This window comes from Rana temporaria, chromosome 1, assembly GCF_905171775.1.
Source record: "Rana temporaria chromosome 1, aRanTem1.1, whole genome shotgun sequence".
NCBI lineage: Eukaryota > Metazoa > Chordata > Amphibia > Anura > Ranidae > Rana > Rana temporaria.
In genome coordinates this window covers 456,295,499-456,315,982 of record NC_053489.1, presented here as the reverse complement: position 1 = coordinate 456,315,982, position 20,484 = coordinate 456,295,499, and the positions used below count along the sequence as shown (strand labels likewise).

The 20,484-nt window shown below is 39.3% G+C and overlaps 1 protein-coding gene across 1 annotated transcript in view; it reads right to left on the bottom strand.

Annotated features, from left to right (window-relative positions):
* The window catches only part of CCSER1 (coiled-coil serine rich protein 1), a 1,156,365-nt gene that overhangs the window by 25,958 nt on the left and 1,109,923 nt on the right, over positions 1–20,484 (bottom strand). The window contains 1 exon segment of the mRNA XM_040327888.1: positions 12,431–12,511. Within this exon segment, the coding sequence (XP_040183822.1) occupies positions 12,431–12,511 (81 nt within the window).

The following is a 20,484-nucleotide window of genomic DNA, read 5'->3' as shown; positions in this document are numbered from 1 at the left end:
GGAATAACTCACTTAAATCTGTCCAAACAAGAGTCTAGTAGACATCTCGGGTATGAAAAAGTTTGAAAAACAAAATCATAAATTCTAATATAATAAATAATTATAACAAATAATAATATAATTATAATACAAATTATTTAATAATGTAATCAACTCAAAATCACTGAAATTTTGCTCAGTTGCAGACTTGTCGCTGTCATTACTTTAATTTTTTTATGACGAGTTTCCCCACAAATCACTATCGCTAAATTCTGCAAGTGATTATAATTTATTATCGCTGTTTTCTAGCTGGTCTAAAACCACTTTTGACATAAAGGGACACTTTTTGGTCGCTATGGACAATCTACAGTTTGCAGGCAGAAAGAACAGTTTTTATTTTCTAAAAGTACATGCAGAACACTGGGCAGACCACCGGGGACAAAGGGGGTGTGTATGTTTTACATACAGTACTGTAACCTGTAAGATTACAGTATACTGTATGTATTGTGTTTATTTACTTTTTTGAATTTGGTGCTGTTCTCCGCCCCCATGCGATTCATTTAAATGGGCTGAAATTGCACTGCAGTGCACCAAAAGTAGTACATGCACTACTTTAAAAAAACGCACTACACTGTATTTGTGACCTGAGTTTGGGGCGTCATTGGCATTGCATTGACATTGCATTGACATTCACTGCATGGGCATTGTGTTTTTAATGTGGTGGGGAAACGTGCACACAACGTGGGTTCTGTTCCCACACTGCATTCTGGTGTAAATGGCCCCTTAACCCTCCTGGCGGTGTTCCCGAGTCTGACTCGGGGTTAGATTTCTGTGCTGCGATCGGTAACCCCGAGTCAGACTCGGGCTTGCCTCGCAGCATCCACAGACACTGTTTACTTACTTTGTCCCTGGATCCAGCAATGCCACTGCGCTGTGTGAGCGAGTGGGTGCTCGCTCGATTCACACAGCGTCCTTCTGTGCCGCCGATCTCCGTTCCCTGCGACGTTACGACGCACGGGAGCGGAGAACGGCGCCAAATTCAAAAATGTAAACAAACACAATACACACAGTATACTGTAATCTTATAGATTACAGTACTGTATGTAAAAAATACACACCCACCTTGTCCCTAGTGGTCTGCCCAGTGCCCTACATGTACTTTTATATAATAAAAACTGTTCTTTCTGCCTGCAAACTGTAGATTGTCCATAGCAACCAAAAGTGTCTTTTTATGTCAAAAATGGTTTTAGAGCAGCTAGAAAACAGCGATAATAAATTATAATCACTTGCAGAATTGTGCGATAGCGATTTGTGGGGAAATTCGTCATAAAAAAATAAAAGTAATGACAGCGACAATTCTGCAACTGAGCAAATTTCAGTGATTTTGAGTTGATTACATTATTGAATAATTTTTATTATAATTATATTATTATTTGTTATAATTATTTATAATTATTTATTATATTATAATTTATAATTTTGTTTTTAAAAAAAAGTCATACCCGGGATGCCTACAAGACTCTTGTTTGGTCAGATTTAAGTGAGTTATTCCTAAAAATTACAGGCCTACAGTATAAAACGCCAAATTTCCTTGCAAATAATGGTACCGCTTTCAGCACCTTTTTTCTGAAAGAATCATACCGCCAGGGAGATTAAAAGATAAGCTGCATTATTATTATTTTTTTAGCCTATTGCTGCGTGCACACGATTGGGCTTTTGCCTGATCAAAAGCTCATCGGAATTTCGACGAATTCCATCAGAGTAAAATAGAACATGTTCTATATTTAAACTCCGATGCAATTTATCTGAATTTCTGATGGAATTTCTCCGATAGGGCATACACACGGTCGGAATTTCCGAAAGGAAAAGGTCAGTAAGACTGTTTCAAACGGAAATCGTTTGTGCATATGCTACATTAATTGGGACATGTACAATAAAAAGTAGGTGCTATTTCAATCTGGCTGCACAAATAGTAATCTTTGTCTACTGTAACTGTAGATTTCTATTTCAAGAAAATAATATGCAGTATATCTCTACAATACATTCACATTTCCATATGTTTTATCCCCTTTAAAGTCTCTAGAAGTACAAAAAAATGTTGTAGATCTGTCAGAAATGCCCTTAGGTCTTAATTTTCTCTTTTGGTAAAACAACACATCAATTTTGTTCACCAAAATAAAAAATAAAAAATGAGGTCAGCTTAGTCTAGTTATCATTAGCTTAACTATTGAATTCCTACACCTCTCCTTATCTCCACAGCATAACAATTTATTGTTATTTAGTAAGAGATAAGATGTTGGAGGGCTAATTAGGCTTAATTAAATAATAATACAGGACCCATAACAGCAATTTCTGTCAAAATCGAGAATTTTTGCACTTATTAACCACTTCAATACAGGGCATTTTCACCCCCTTCCTGTCCAAGCCAATTTTCAGTTTTCAGCACTGTCGTTTTTTGAATGACAATTGAGCGGTCATGCAACACTGTACCCAAATGACATTTATAATTCCCCCCCCCCACAAATAGAGCTTTCTTTTGGTGGTATTTGATCACCTCTGTGGTTGTTATTTTTTGCGCTATAAACAAAAGAGTGACAAGTTTGAAAAGAACACAATATTTTTTACTTTTTGCTATAATAAATATCCCAATTTAAAAAAAAAAATCCTCAGTTTAGGCCTATTGCAATAAGTGTATATTGATTGGTTTGCACAAAAGTTATAGCATCTACAGAATAGGGGATAGATTTATGGATTCTTTTTTTTTTTTTACTAGTAATAGCAGTGATCTGAGATTTTTATCGTGACTGTGACATTCCAAGGGACATACCGGACACTTTTAACACTATTTTTGGACCATTTACATTTATACAGTGATCAGTGCTATAAAAATGCACTGATTACTGTTTAAATGTAACTGACAGGGAAGGGGTTAAATGTGTTAACTAGGGAGTGATTATAACTGTGGGGGAGGGGACTCACCATGGGAGGAGACCAATCAGTGTTCCTCTGTACTGGGAACACACCATCGGTCTCCTCTCACCTGACAGGATCTGGATCTGTGTGTTTACATACACAGATCCATGGTCCTGCTCTGTTATCAGGCAATCGTGGGTGCCTGGCGGACATCTACATAAAAACAGAATGAAATGATTTTCAGATCTCATAAACCCATATTTTACTCACAGTAGAAAATAAAAAATATATAAAATGTTTAAAATTAAAAAATGTACCATTTAAAAAAATTGATGGCAGAAGAAAGCCTCCAAAAAATTGGGGCAGGGTAACAAAAAGCTGGCAAAAAAAGTATCAAGGAAGTGCTGGAAGAACATTTTGCATCTTTGGGTTAATTTACAAAAAGTCAGTAACATGATTCGGTATAAAAAGAGCATCTTAGAGAGTCCCAAATCTGTAAAAATGTCTGTGTCTAGAGATTGTTGAACATTTTCAGATTAATGTTTCTACAAATTGCAAATACTTTAAATATATCATCATCTACAGTACATACAGCTGTAATATCTTAAGAGGATTCCGAGAAGGCCAAAACACAATTTTGGACGCCCATAATTTAAATATCCCCAGATGGCACTGCATTTAGAACAGGCATGATTCTGTAATGTACATGACTGTATGGGCTCGGGAATGCTTAAAAAAATGTGTCTGTGAACACAGTTCGCAGTGCAATCCAAAAATGAAAGGTAAAGAACTATAATGCGAAGAAGAAGAAGCTATATCGGAACATGATCCAGAAGCTTGCACATCTGGAAAGGCACCATCAATGTTAAAAGATATATCCAGGTTTAGAGTAGCATATGCTCCTATCCAGATGACCATATTTTCAGGGAAGGCCTTGCCTTCAGCAGGGCAATGCTAAACCGAACACTGCATCTATAAAAACAGCATAGCTTCATAGTAGAAAAGTTTGGGTGCTTATCTGGCCTTGAAAATATTTGGCACCTCTTAAAATAAAATACAAAAAAATGACCAAGCAGTTGGAATCCTATACCAGACAAGAATGGGACAACATTCTCCCGAAACTACTGCAACTATTCTCCTATTCTCAGACATTTACAGAGTGTTGTTAAAAGAAGAGGAAATGCTACACTGTGGTAAACATGGTCCTGTCCCAATTTTTGGGGGACATGTTGCTGCAATCATTTTCAAAATCACCTTTATTATTTCTTAAAATGGTCCATTTTCTCAGTTTAAAAACTTGGGGGCAGATCCACAAAGATCTGCCCCGGCACAGCGTATCTGAGATACGCTACGCCGCCGTAACTTACTTTTTTTGGTTGAATCCTGAAAGAATTTGCGCCGTAAGTTACGGCGGCGTAGTGTATCTTTTGTGGCGTAACGGCGCCTAATTCAAATCGTCGAGTAGGGGGGCGTGTTTCATTTAAATGAAGCACGTCCCCGCGCCGAACAAACTGCGCATGCGCCGTCCCTAAATTTACCGCCGTGCATTGCGCTAAATGACGTCGCAAAGACATCATTGTTTTGACGTGGACGTAAATTACGTCCATCCCGATTCACGGATGACTTACGCAAACAAATATATATTTTTTAAATTAGACGCGGGAACGACGGCCATACTTAACATTGCATACGCCACCAAATAGCAGGTTTAACTATACGCCAGAAAAAGCCGACTAGAGACGACGTAAAACAATGCGACGGCCGCCCGTACGTTCGTGGATCGTCGGAAATAGTTAATTTGCATACTCGACGCTGATTACGACGGGAACGCCACCCAGCGGACGCTGAAGAATTGCATCTTAGATCCGAAGGCGTACGAAGACATACGCCTGTCGGATCTAACCCAGATGCCGTCGTATCTTGTTTTGAGGATTCGAAACAAATATACGACGCGGGAAATTTGAAAGTACGCCGGCGTGTCAGTAGATACGCCGGCGTACTCTCTTTGTGGATATGCTCCTAGATATGTTTTCCATTTTCTATTGTGTATACAATACGGGATTATAATATTTGCAAATCATTGCATTCTTTTTTTATGTAGGTTTTACATAGTGCCTAACTTTTTTGGAATAAGTTTGTAAATTTAACAAAGCAAAAGGGAGCAAAAAAAAAAAAAGAGGTTCATTGTGTTAGTATTGCTAACAGCACAAAAAAGCTTTTTGCTTAGGTTCCAACCTAATGAAATATGAACAGTAATTGAATACATATTCACCATGAATAATAAACTATTGTCAGCACTCAACAGTGATGGAAAGTATATGGGGTTAATGTTCTAATAGACTATTCACTCTGCAAATGCGAGTTGCACTAATTTTACTTAGTACATATAAATGTGGTAAAGTTTCACTTCGTAAAGAATACTCAATAAGGTACCGTATTTTCCGGCGTATAAGACGACCCGGCGTATAACACGACCCCCTAATTTTCCAGGAAATTTTTTGGTTTTGGGATATACTCACTGTATAAGACTACCCCCTTTTTTTCAAGCCCCACTGTGCTATTACATGCCCCCACTGTGCCATTACATGCCCCCACTGTGCCATTACATGCCCCCACTGTCCCATCACATTAAATGCCCCCACAGTGCCATCACATTACTTTCCCCCACAGTGCCATCACATTGCATGCCCCCACAGTGCCATCACATTGCATTCCCCCACAGTGCCATCACATTGCATTCCCCCACAGTGCCATCACATTGCATGCCCCACAGTGCCATCACATTGCATTCCCCCACAGTGCCATCACATTGCATGCCCCCACAGTGCCATCACATTGCATGCCCCCACAGTGCCATCACATTGCATGCCCCCACAGTGCCATCACATTGCATTCCCCCACAGTGCCATCACATTGCATGCCCCCACAGTGCCATCACATTGCATGCCCCCACTTTCCCCCCCACTGTGCCATCACTCACGTTTTGCAGGCCGGTGACAGTCTCCGTCTGCTGCGAGCGTCCATGATTTCAAAGCCGCGCGCCGTCTTCTCAGCGTGTCCTGTGATTGGCAGAACACAAATTTTCCCAGTAGCGCCTCTGTTCTATGTTCCGCCAATCACGGATGCCTTCTCATCTCGTCCGAGGATGAGAAGGCATCCGTGATAGGCGGAAAACAGAACAGAGGCGCTGCTGGGAAGATTTCTGTTCCGCCTATCACAGGACAGTAGGACGTGCTGAGAAGACGGCGCGCAGCTTTGAAATTATGACGATCGCAGCTGCACGGAGACCGTACCCGGCGTATAAGACGACCCCCGACTTTGGATGCATTTTTTTGCATCCAAAAAGTCGTCTTATACGCCGGAAAATACGGTATTAAGAATGATGCACATGATTGGATAATGGAAATCAGCATAGGTTTACCACGGTTACTAAGCTCTGGGGAAAATGAGTGCAAATACAACTGAAAAGTGCACAGTCTATTTGCCTTTAAAAAATACACCTTTTTGTCTGCCAAAGTTCTAACTATTGGCGAAGAGGCTCATTCTTCAAGTAGTAAAAATGCACCCACTTCCTTACACACTTCCCATATAGTTATTAGTGATCGAAATTCTGTCCAGGTACTATTTGCTAGACATTTGCACACGGAAATATTTTGTTTCGGAATTTTGTTTTTGCCTGAAAAATACATTTATTTAGTTACTTCCGATGTTAGCCCCCCAAGGCCGGTCCATCCATAGGATCGGGTGCAGGCACCAGCATTCTAGACAAGGGAAACTGGCAGTGGAGCCTTGCGGCTTCACTGTCTGTTTCCTACTGCGCATGCGTGAGTCACGCAGCACTTTGTGAATGGCCGGATTTCTTCTTCACAGGTCCCAGAAGACAGTGGGGAGTCTCACCAAAGAAGAGTATATGATGTCCTGCGCATTATATGGATCGGAAGTACAGGCTGTACTTCATAAAAAGGTAAGTTAGAAGCAAAAAAATGTTTTTAACTAGCCAAAAATTAGAGGCGGAATGGTGGTCTTCCGTTTAATACCACCTCTCAAAAGTGGGTGGAACTCCACTTTAAGGGAAATGCTATAACACATATTGGGGTTTATTTACTAAAGGCAAATCCACTTTGCACTTCAAGTACAAACTACAAGTGCACTTGGAAGTGCAGTCGCTGTAGATCCGAGGGGGACATGCAAGTATAATAAAAAACAGCATTTTAGCTTGCATATGATTGGATGATAAAATCAGCAGAGCTTCCCTTCATTTTAGATCTACCCCTCAGATTTACAGCAACTGCACCTTAAAGTGCACTTTGCACTTGTAGTGCACAGTGGATTTGCCTTTCATAAATAACCCCCACTGTGTAGCTGTTTTCTGTGATTCTTTGTTGGAAAAACACTCTTAATTCATAGACAGTTTGGTGAAATCTTTGTGTCAGGTACAAAATTTGACTTGTGGCCAAGTAAACAATCTATTGGAAATGTTCATCCTTTTATTTCAGGCAATAATTTGTCTGTTCCTCATTGATGCATACCATTAAATAGCACTGCAAGATCCCTTTCCAACTTACAAATTTTAGAATACATAAGGGTTATAAAATGCTTTGTCGGTGGTGATTGCAAGTTTAATACCTTCATTAAATTGTTAATGAGAGTGCAAATGATATTTAATTTTCAAATGGATTACATTTTAATAATATACAATCTCCGGCTATTTGAACTTTAACTAATCCATGATTACAAAGGAATGGTTTGTAAAACAAGCAATTAGCTTTAAACTGAGATCAATCTGATTGTGCGGCTGCAAATGACAAAGTGATGTTTTTTCTTGTGCAACTGATATGTTGGCAACTTTGACAGCCAGAATAGGCTTTTGGTCACCCTGAACGGAAACAGCAAAAAATAAAGCAGTGCAATCATTTCCATTTTGTTACATTACAATTTTCACTGTGCACAATAGGTTTGGCACAAACATTAAAGTGTATTTTAAAGCAACATTTTAAAAAATTTACATATTTAGTGCAAGCACCGACAAATAACAGTTGTGGAGCCAGAAATATAGTACTGTATTCTGCTATCTTCCTCTTTTACACAACAGCACATCTCTAAATTCCTAAGCACGTGTTGCCAGCCTTGACTACTTTGTTTTTGATGGATTACAAAGTATACAGACGTATCCCCATCTCCACCCCTCGCCTTCATAACCACCCCCTTGTGCACAGGCAGAGAGCACATGATGTTAACAGTTCACGAGATTGCTGGCACAATCAACAGATATGTTTTGTATGTATTAAACAGATATAGCATTTACTTTAACAAAGCATACCATTTATTGTAAATTATGATAAAAAAATATTTTACCAACAATTTAGGTAAACTTAGCATGTATCTAGGGAAGGCATTACTGGAATATTTTTTAAATGGATTTATGCTAGATATTATGTGTTCCTCCCATTGCAAGTAGTGCTTGTTATTTATTATCATAGCTTATAAAGTTGTTCTAAATTCAAAAGGTTTATTTTTTACCTTAATGCATTCAATGCATTAAGATAATAAGCTTTCCAGTTGCCCCCAACCCTTACCTGAGTCCTACATCAATCAGTGCTGTGCCCATCAGCAGGTTTCCTCTCCTCTCTAACTCTCAGGCCTCGTACACACGACCGAGTTTCTCGGCAAAAACCAGCAAGAAACTTGCTGTTTTTTTTTTTTTTGCCGAGGAAACCGGTCGTGTGTACATTTTCGACGAGGAAACTGTCGAGGAACTCGACGAGCCAAAAAGAGAGCATGTTCTCTTTTTCCTCAACGGGAATGGAGAAAATTGGCACGTCGAGTTCCTCGACAGCCTAACAAGGAACTCGACGAGCAAAACGATGTGTTTCGCCCGTCGAGTTCCTCGGTCGTGTGTACGAGGCCTCACAAGCTTGGTTGAGAGCAGCTTAAGTCAGTCAAATCCTGTGAGGAGCAAGCAGGGGTAGGGCTGAGCCATGTGCTCTGTGTGTTTATGGATGCACATAGCCCAGCTCGGAAGCCTGCTTACACATGTGCCTCCATAGGAAGTGGCTTCCTATGGTGGTACGGGAGGAGAGGCGGAGCAGAGAGCACCAGCGGGGAACCCCAGAAAAGGACATGTTGGGCCACTCTCTGTAGTACCCTTGCATGGACCAAGTAAGTATAACCTTCTTTTTGTATTGTAATGAAAAACAATAAGCCTTTGCAAACTCTTTAAAGCATATGTGACCCCCTATAAATAATAATATGCCACAAATCAGATAAGTCCTTAAGAAGGCTGCATTCATTTTCCTTCTTTTCAGTTTTTTTCTTACATTTCTTCTGGTAATTATGCAAATAACACAATTAACCTGTAGCTAAATTCACTCATCAGCTATTTCTTTGGGGGAAGGGGTGCATGGTCATTATGCAGGGTGGGCTACAAATATGTCTGCATTTGTTCATCTCCATTACATAGAGTGTTAGGGATTAGTAGTTTGTAGAAGAAAGATTAGATGTCTTATGCTTTCTGTAAAGCTCACAGCAATGACATAGACACTGTGGGGGTTACTTACGAAAGGCAAATCCACTTTGCACTACAAGTGCAAACTATGGGACAGATTCAGGTACATTTACGTTGCTCCCCCGCGGCGTAATGTATCTGATTTACGTTACACCACCGCAGGTTTACAGCGTAAGTGCCTGATTCACAAAGCTCTTACCTGTAAACTTGCGGCGGTGTAGCGTAAATCCGCTTGGCGCAAGCCCGCCTAATTCAAATGGGGCGGGCACCATTTAAATTAGGCGCGTTCCCGCGCCGAATGTTCTGCGCATGCTCCGTGTTAAAATTTCCTGACGTGCTTTGCACGAAATTACGGCGCCCCTACGTTTTTTTTGAATTGCGACGTGCGTTACGGCGTTTCGTATTCCCGGACGTCTTACGCAAAAAAATAAAAATTTGAAATTCGACGCGGGAACGACGGCCATACTTTAACATGGCTGTTCTAAAGATAAGCCATGTTAAAGCAGGTGGAACTTTGCGACGGGAAAAACCGACTAGCGACGACGTACGAGATTGCGACGAACGCGCAGGTCTTTGTGGATCGCCGTAACTAGTCATTTGCATATTCTACGCCGACCGCAATGGAATCGCCACCTAGCGGCCGGCCTAGAATTGCATCCTAAGATCCGACGGTGTAAGTCAATTACACCTGTCGGATCTTAGGGCTATCTATGCGTAACTGATTCTATGAATCAGCCGCATAGTTAGGACGGACGGATCACAGAGATATGACGGCGTATCAGGAGATACGCCGTCGCATCTCTTCTGTGAATCTGGCCCTATAAGTGCAAAGTGCACTTGAAGTTGCACTGAAAGTGCACTTGGAAGTGCAGTCGTAGATCCGAGGAAAATAAAAAACAGCATTTTAGCTTGCACATGATTGGATAATAAAATCAGCAGAGATTCTCCTTATTTCAGATCTACCCCTCAGATTCACAGCGACTGCACTTCCAAGTGCACTTTCAGTGCAATTTCAAGTGCACTTGTAGTGCAAAGTGGATTAGCCTTTCGTAAATAATCCCCTGTATTTTTGATCCACAGCAATTTTTTGGGCCTGCTGAAAACAAACCCAGCCGCAACATCTAAGGACTGGTAAATTGCAACATACTTTTTATTTATATGTTGGGTTTAGTTTCCAAACACATGGAAGATTGTCAGTCTTAGCAAAATACAATGGGTTGATTTAGTAAAATTGGATCATGCAAAATCTGGAGTAGCTCTGCATAGAAATCAGCTTACAATTTTTTTTTGTCAAAGCTTAATTGAAAAAGCTGAAGTTAGAAGCTGATTGGTTACCATGCACTGCTGCAACAGACTCTCCAATTTTAGTAAATCAACCCCAGAGTTTTTTTTTTCTCATCGTTATAACACAAGTTATGTATACGGCTTTCCATTGGAAGGAATCAACCCAAGATGAAAGATTAATGTCATAGCCAGATTAGAGGGGATAATTCCCCCACATCCCACTGTCGGTTACTGTGTAGATAGAGATTCTCCATGCATATATAGTGAGTGAGTGAGTGAAAAACTTGTAGAGCGCAACAAATGCGAACTGAATCGCCTCTGGGCGCTGTCTCCATTCCAGGGGTAAGGAAGCTCCTCAACCTCAGAAGAGATGGGTTTTAATCTTTCTCCTGAAGGCCAAGTAGTCCGACTCCAGTCGGATGGTAGTTGGCAACGCATTCCACAGCCATATAGGGAAAATATGCTGTTTAATGAATGCCAAAAGTAGCAATTGGAGGGAGGATTTCCTGGAGGAATTTCCCATGGAAGAACAGTAATGGTGGCCACGTGTGACTCAATATCGATGTCAGTCATCACCTAAACTGTTAAAATTGAATATAACTTGATATCTAAAGATTCCTTAGTTGGATTTAGTGAGCTCTTCCTATCATTCAAGGCAGAATCTTGTTAATCACTTCTGATAAATAAAAACATGTATTGGAGAACTCTTTATAATACACATCAATTATGATCATTTTTTATAAAATGTATAGATTTATGAATGATAAATTGTATTGTTCACAAATGGTTGATCAATTAGGCTGATGTACTAACGAAGTTTAGATTCTTCATTTAAAAATGGTGTAAATATTTACTGCAATTATCCAATTATGTGAAAATCGAATTCCCGTTCACTTTGAATACCCAGTCATGTTCAGATGCTATTCACGACTGGATAACTGGAAATAATAATTACACATTTTTTTTGACTGACAATTCTCAATTTTTATTTTATTTTTGGAAATCTGTCAAATTTCCTGTTGTATTGCTTGAAACTATAATCAAAACGATTCACTTGTTTACAGTCGTTTGTAGCAAAAAATGAGTTTTCCTTGCCTCCCTCCCCCTCTTCTAAAATAAACTTTAAACGACTGTGCTATGATTATTTAGAACAGAAGCAGTACTAATACACAAAGCTTTAGCAAATTTTATTTAACAGAACTAACACGACAGAACTAACTTACAGTTCACCTTTTCCAGAAAGTAGCCTATGCAGTCACAGGGCCCCAGTAGGCATTAGAAAGCTGTGTAGCTTTGTGAAATGTTTACTCATTTTATTGTCATACCTGTAGGTCATTTGGACTCCCATGGAAGCCCAGCAGAAAACCTTCCAGCTAGCAAACCCTACATCTTACCTTGCTGTTAGAATTGGATAACTATTGTGTTTTGCTCTTGCAATGCTAGGAGTGAGCATCCAACGGTTTTCATGTCCTACAAGTAAGGCAGGATGTAAGGATTGCTAACTTGGAGTTCGGCCAGGCTTCCAGGGAGGCCCAAATGGCCTGCAGGTATGATGATAAAATGAATTAACATTTTACAAAGCTGCACAGTGTTTTTAATACCTGCTGGGGCCACTTGACTGCATAGCTTTAAAACAACAGATTAGTTAATGTATACAGTCACTTCTGAAAACCAGTGCTTTTTTGTTTTACATTTTTTTTTTAATTGATATAGTACAAATACATATTTGTAAAAGAGCGTATTACTTACATTATTAATGACTTCATGGTTTACTAATTCAGTCTGGGTATATTTATCTTGTTTGGAGATATTTAGCGTTTGAGCAGCTTTCTGAAAAAAATGAAAATAAACACATAAATATATACACACATAACAATATGAGGTCAGAAAGGATGTTGCACATACCAGTGTAGACCTGGCTGGGAATAACACTGCTGTATGTATACCACATGCTGGAAAGGCTCATCTTTTGTTTTCACATTATGAAAACACAAAAAGAATAGGTATCTCTTTTTAGCTTCACACTTCTGTTCCCACTTGACTATGCATTGCCAGCTGTTACACTTTATTGTATCATTATGGAATTATGAAAGAAAAGGGTGACTATTCCCATTGCATATTCATTGCCCAGCTTTTTCTCCACCTGTACCAATTCACAGTTTGTAGCAGTCAGTGGTCTTCATCGAGGAAAAATGTGTCAAAACTGTTCTTTTGTGTTTATGCTACAACACACCTTTGAAGATCATTGCACAATTTAAAAACAAAGCACAATGAAAGATACACTTTACCTAAAGCTTTGGCTTAATGGCCAGGAAATGATCAGTGACAGCCAAGTACAAACTCTGCCTGTTTTTCAAAAGTACAGTTTATTAATGTTATAGATATAAATAAATGAAAGCAGCTTTATGTTTCTTCAACATCTTAGAAATGTGACAGTCTGCAAAATGAAATAAAGAATTGTCTAATCCATTTCTTTAGTCTTAATCTGATGCATTTTGGGGGTCACCTCACTATATTCAGTCTTCCATAGTACACAGAACATGAACAAGCAATAGTTTTAGTAAATATAAACTGCTAAACACCTTTTCTCATCAGCAGTTAGAGCAGTCTTGTGACTTCTATCAAGTATCCAGCCAAGCACTGATTAAATCTTATAGGAGGAGTTTTCTGACTGTCCTGTGAGACTGTAAGAACCCTGACCCTCTGTCTGGACAGTGCTGATTAGCCCTGTGCTAATCACATGCACCCAAGAAAAAAAACCTCTCTGGTAATACACACCAAACTGATCATATGCAGCTTGACTCCATAGACTCCGTGTTATCAGGACATTATCAGGGGACAGTGGAAAGAGGGGAGGATCAGAGAAGACAGGATCAAACAGCCTTTTTACACAATGGGGGGATTAACCCCTTAGGTTCCATGGTGAGTATAACAAGCATGCTTTACTGCATATACAGACTGATTTTACTGTTGTGGGTTTAGCAGCACTTGAATATTTCATTCGTGGTGTACTGCAGTGGTCATCAACCCTGTCCTCAGGACTCACTAACAGGCCGGGTTTTATGTATTACCCTGGGGAGATGCAGACTAAAATACTGCAATCACTGAGCAAATTATATCACCTGTGATGTATTTCAGTTATCTTGCAAACCTGGCCTGTTAGTGGGCCCTGAAGACAGGGTTGATGACCACTGGTGTACTGTACATTTGAATAGTGTTCCCATTGCATAGGATGTATATGATGGAGCACAAGGCTAGGCATATAAAACTATCCCTACTGAAGAGGATTATTTTGGTCTACAATCCAAGTATCTCTGTGTTTTTTTTCTACTGCCATATTACAAGACTTAGAACATTTTCTGTGAAATAATATGCTCACTCCTGTGCAAGTGCTTGGTCATCAAAAGGAGAATGGAAACTTCGGCCTGCCATACATGGATTGAAATGTATTTTATTCAGCAGGGACTGGCTGAATTTTGATACATGTATGGGCAAACTGGTTGAATAGAATTAGATCTACTGACTGACTTCTGTACAACCAGTTTTTTTTCAATTGATCAGTGTCGCCCACTACAGCCCGTAGCATTGATCAGTGTATTCTGTCAGGATACAATACAGCAGTAGGAATGCTTTTTACAAATCCAACTGAATTTAAGATATTACACAATTTACTGACATGATTTAGCCACTAAAGTGCTAATACTTCTGTCAATTAGATATTTTGGCCTTGCCCCCTTAATGACCAGGCACTGCATCACTTTAAATGACAAGTGCACGGTCGTGCGACAATGTACCCAAATAATAATAATAAAATAATATTTTTCCCAAAACTAGAGCTTTCTTTCGGTTGTATTTGATCACCTCTGTGTTTTTTTATTTTTTAAGCTATAACTAAACAAAAATGGAGATTTTTGCAAAAAAAATATTTTTTACATTTTGCTATAATACATATCCCCAAATAATATATAAAACAACTAATGTATTCATCAGTTTAGACCAATATATATTCTTCTACCTATTTTTGGTTAAAAAAAATCGCAATAGGCGTATATTGATTGGTTTACGCAAATGTTATTGCATCCACAAAATAGGAGAAAGATTTATGGACTTTTTAAAATAGTTTTTACTACTAATGGGGCAATATGCAATTTTTAGTGGGACTGTGACATTGCAGAGGACAAATCTGACCCCAAATTACACTTTTTGGGGATCAGTGACAATATTACATTGATCAATGCTAAAAAAAAGCACTAAACAATGTAAAAATTACACTGGCAGGGAAGGGGTTAACACTAGGGGGCGATAAAGGGGTTAACTGTGGTCCCTCAGCTTGTTCTTGCTGTAGGGGGCTGGGCTTACTGAGACATGGCAGAGATCACTGTTCGCGATCACTGGGAACTGTAGACCTCTGACATGCCACTAGGCAGAACAGGGAAATGCCTTGTTTACAATAGGCAGTTCCACGCTCTGCCTGTGAACAAGGCAATCACAGATCGAGATTGAGTCCGCCCGACGTGCAGGCACGCTCCTGCAGCATGCAGCGGGAGTGAGTGCGGGCCCACCTGCAACAGCGCCTGCGTGAGCCGCCATACAGCTACAGTGATTAATGCAGGAGTGCCATACTGATGGCGGGTTTTGGGTTGGGAAATGATTAAAGATCATTACAGTAATTAATACTTAGAGGACATTACTGTGTCCTGAGAATAATAATGTAACATCATAAATCAATGGGTTTTTATTTTACTTGGAGTGATTGTAGCCAAGTGCACTTGCAACAGACAATTGGGCATTTTAGTGCAAAAGTGATTAACCCTAACATAGTATTCCACCAAAAAATCAATTTTCGTTGCAGAGGATACCTAAAACCTGATTTGTATCTTAGTGTTGAGTTCTTCACCCAAGCAGGAAATTATTGTACATTTCTGGGGGTGTACCATACACCAAATGTGTACAGAACACCACCAGGTTGCATTGTATTTCACAGAAAATTACAGCAGCTGCAGTTTGAAAAGGAAAGGTAGTTTTTCATAACAGTGAATTACAATATGGATTTTGTAACAATTGTATATGCTGTAACAATTTATTTTATTTGCTATATTTTTTTAATGAAAGCTGAATTACCCTTTAAAGTAGATCTAAAGCCTCAAAAATGTATATTTGATTAACAAGCTTTTTCTGTGATTATTTAGGGAAAAAAAAGTAAATGATGTGCTCTATACTCCCTTTGTCTCCTGGGATGTGCAAATCACATATTCCAGGAGGCATAGCCTTTTTTTGGGGAAAGGAGGCAGGGAAGGGGGGCCTATCAGTGCATCATCAGTAGACATGTAGGCTACACTCAGAACATGGAGGCGCAATACCAAGCACTTCCAAAAGAGAAGAGAATCGCAACTGGACAATGATGAAGTATCTAAAATGTGCTGATCTCACCACCAGGCAAGCAGCAGTTAAAAAAAATATATGGGGAGGACGAAACTTTGCTTTAAAGTGTTACTAAGCCCAAGACCCTGCATTTACTATATCTGGTCTCCCACAGTACACAGAACATGGAAATGCAATTGTTTTAGTAAATATAAACTGTTAAATAATTTTTCTCATTAGCAGTATATAGCTGTCTTATGACTTTTATCAGTCTCCAGCCGAGCACTGGTTAAAGCTTGTAGGAAGAGTTTTTTGATTGTCCTCTGAGACTGCAAGAGTCCTGACCCTCTGTCTGGACAGTTCTGATTGGCCCTGTGCTGATCACATGCATCCTCCAAAGAAAAAAAAACCTCTCTAGCAATGCACATCAATCTGAACATGTGCAGCTTGACTACATAGGCTCTATGTTATCAGGAAATTAACTTTTTTTTACACAATGCAGAGGATTAACGCCTTCCACAGTGTGTATAACAAGCATTCTTTACTGTATTTACAGACTGATTTTACAGTTGTGGGTTTAGTAACACTTTAACAGTCCCAACCACTAAATATGTGTATGTTTGTAGTTTAGTCACTATAAACCACATATGTTATTAACCTCCCTGGCGGTATGATTCTTTCAGAAAAAAGGTTCTGAAAGTGGTACCATTATTTGCAAGGAAATTTGGTTATTTGTACTGTAGGCCTGTAATTCTTAGGAATAACTCACTTAAATCTGACCAAACAAGAGTCTTGTAGGCATCCCGGGTATGAATTTTTTTTAAAAACAAAATTATAAATTATAATATAATAAATAATTATAAGTAATTATAACAAATAATAATATAATTATAATAAAAATTATTCAATAATGTAATCAACTCAAAATCACTGAAATTTGCTCAGTTGCAGAATTGTCGCTGTCATTACTTTTATTTTTTTATGACGAATTTCCCCACAAATCGCTCTCGCACAATTCTGCAAGTGATTATAATTTATTATCGCTGTTTTCTAGCTGCTCTAAAACCATTTTTTTACATAAAAAGACAATTTTGGTTGCTATGGACAATCTACAGTTTGCAGGCAGAAAGAACAGTTTTTATTATATAAAAGTACATGTAGGACACTGGGCAGACCACTAGGGACAAGGGGGGTGTGTATTTTTTACATACAATACTGTAATCTATAAGATTACAGTATACTGTATGTAATGTGTTTGTTTACGTTTTTGAATTTGGCGCCGTTGTAACGTCGCAGGGAAACGGAGATCGGCGGCACAGGAGGACGCTGTGTGAATCGAGCGAGGTCCCACTCACTCACTCACACAGCGCGGTGGCATCGCTGGATCCAGGGACAAGGTAAGTAAACACTGTCTGTGGATCCAGCGAGGCAAGCCCGAGTCTGACTCGGGGTTACCGATCCTAGCACAAAAATCTAACCCCGAGTCAGACTCGGGAATACCGCCAGGGGGGTTAACTCGACTTAGTTACATATGTGCACTTGACACTTATTCACTCATGGCTCCATTCAAGTTGCAGAACATGTTAGGGATATTGAAAAACCTTACCTATTAATGCTTGCAACACAGGTTTTTACAATGGTATTCTAAAATGCCATACAACCAGTTTAGTACAATATGTATCCCACTAACTTGTTTTTTTTTATTAGTATACGGCACTTTACCTGGTACATTTCTAACATTCAAGATAATATATAATGATTTAGATTACAGGTGCAGACTCCTACACATACACATATACTCACTAGATCAATAAATATCATCACGTACCAAACAAAATGTATTTCTCCTTGGTTTTCTGTTTTCAATAGCTAACATTACTTTTATGACAACTTCTCATATTTGATCTGTTGTTAAATTCTTTAAATGGCTCATATGTCACCGCATTCCTAAATTAGTTTTCAGTACGATAAAATAGATGTGTTTACTTCAGTGTAAAACCAAAAAAAGAATGTGCCATAACTCACAGCAATAAATGAGATATCATTTTACTAGAAAAAAATGAACTCATTGATGTCAGTCATGGCTTCTTTACACATTTCTCTTTAAATTATTTTATTAAAGTGTCTCTAAAACAAAAACATATTTTTCTAGTTTGGGTATAGTAGGGTAGAGTTAAATCCATGTCTGGTTTTTGGGTGGGGGTCTGTGTCCTACTAAAGAGATTTCCCTTAACTTTTGTAGAAGTTGTCACTGCAACACATGTCGCCATTGTAAGCATTAGGATCTATTCCTCTATTGGTGACAGTTCCAAATGTTTAATTTCCCCCGACTTGTAGTCCCAGTGACAATAGTAAAGATAGAGAGGGTGAATCTCCCAAGGAGGGATGCACACAGCACCAAAAACCCGACAGGATTGAAAATCCTTCACAAAAAAGGTTTGGGATTTAGATATGCTTTAAGATGTATTATTTCCTGAATTTCACATAGGATTCTGATTGTGTTTCTTTATTCAGCTTCTTATTCATTTTAATATTTCCCCATCATTGAAATAGCTTAACATGTTTACATTTTATAAATACATGCATATATGTAAGACATATTTAAGTGGCAAAACTTCAAGAAATTCAAGAACATGCATTAAAGATGAAGATAAGGTAAACAGAGAAAAAGAAAATAAATTACAGTTAAAACCTCAGCTATCTAGCATGTTTCACAACCCCTCTCCGTAGCCTCTATGACAGCTATACCAGTCTTATCCTGCACCTGTATGGTCTGCATTTTTCCCAAAGGAAGAAGAAAAAAAAGGTTTGGGGTTGCCTCTACCTTGGATTCATGGCAAATCCCTGGGATTCACCAAGATGAAAAACGACCTGCCGGACAAAAAGTTAGCAAAAACGCCACCAGAAATAAATAACAACCTATAATGCAGTCAGGGCCGGCCCTACCATGGGACCCGATGGTACCATTGTACCAGGTAGCACTTTTAGGGGGGCAGCAAATTTCCTGCCTGCACGCCATCCCATTCCGCTAGCTCCACTCTCCACTCCACTGTGGGGCTAATTGCCGCCCGACCACTCCTCCCATTCCGCTCTCCGCTCCACTGTGGGGTTAATTGCATGAATAGAGCCATAACAGGTCCTTTTTATACTCTTATATACATGTATAGAGCCATGATAGGTCCACTTTAGTTATGATATAAAATAATGGATGTGGGGGCATTTTGGTGGGCGTAATTTTTTTTGGGGGGGCAGCATTTCATTCTTGGTACCAGGCAGCACAATGTCTTGGGCCGGCACTGAATGCAGTGCATAGACTTATACCTGGTCAGATGAGTGACAAGCACCAATAATTTGAAGGAATGGATAATCCAGCTTCCTTTATTTAACACATTGACCTTCAGCACTGCCTATGCTGCAATCATGTGTAATGCAAGCAATTGTGGAACAGTGTTGCAGGTTTTTCAGGTTTAAAATGGGTGGTGAGGAGACAACATATTGCCTCCCAGCCATCTGTCAATCTCCCTCTAAAACGCGATCCCCAACAGATTGCTTTTATGAGGGGTGGCAAGGCCTGCCACAAATGTGAAAATGCTTATATTGCCAATGTGTTTGGGAGCTGAAAGAGAGAGCTGATACAATTTATTTGTTTTATAATTTTGGCATTGGTACATGTCCCCTTTGGTCATACCTCACCTTCCCTGCTTATTAATTATCCCTACAAATGAAGATTTATGAATGGATAATTTATGAATGGAGGATTTCCATTTATAGATCATTTTCCATTCATAGACACTGTAATACCAGCTTCTATGAGTGATGAAAGCCTGTGACATCTACCACAGTTCTATTAACCCCAATGCATTGGAAGATTCGGGGGTGGGGTGGGGGGTGTCAGATGAGGAGGCATCAGTGGAGGAGGATTTCAGCTAACAGAAGTTGTAAAAGCAAAGGGAATACATCCTACTGATTGTAAGTGAAGTTATTATAAACTAATGCAGGGTCTGCGCAAGATTAACACGCTACTTGCTACCTTGGAGCTGGAATACGGGATAAGCGGTCAGTAGACAACTCACATCCCTCTTTTTGCACCAACCACATTACAAGAGCAGAGCCTTCAGCATTTGCAACCCTGATCCTCCCTCCCAATATGAGCTAAGCGGGAGTGGGAACAGGCACAGAGATGAGAGAGATCAGGGCATGTAACTGCAGCTCTCCTGTTCTCTGTGCTATGTCTGGTATAGAGTAAAGAAAGGGGGGTTTCGGACTTTAAATGAGGTATGTGGCATCACACAGCTCCATTCCTATCTACATACAAGAAAAATAGGCTTTAGATATGCTTTAAATGAGGTAGATTTAGCATGGCTAAATGTAAAAAGATATGTTTTATTCATTAAAAAACATGACATAGCAATATAAGTACATGCATACTAAATAAGCATAAC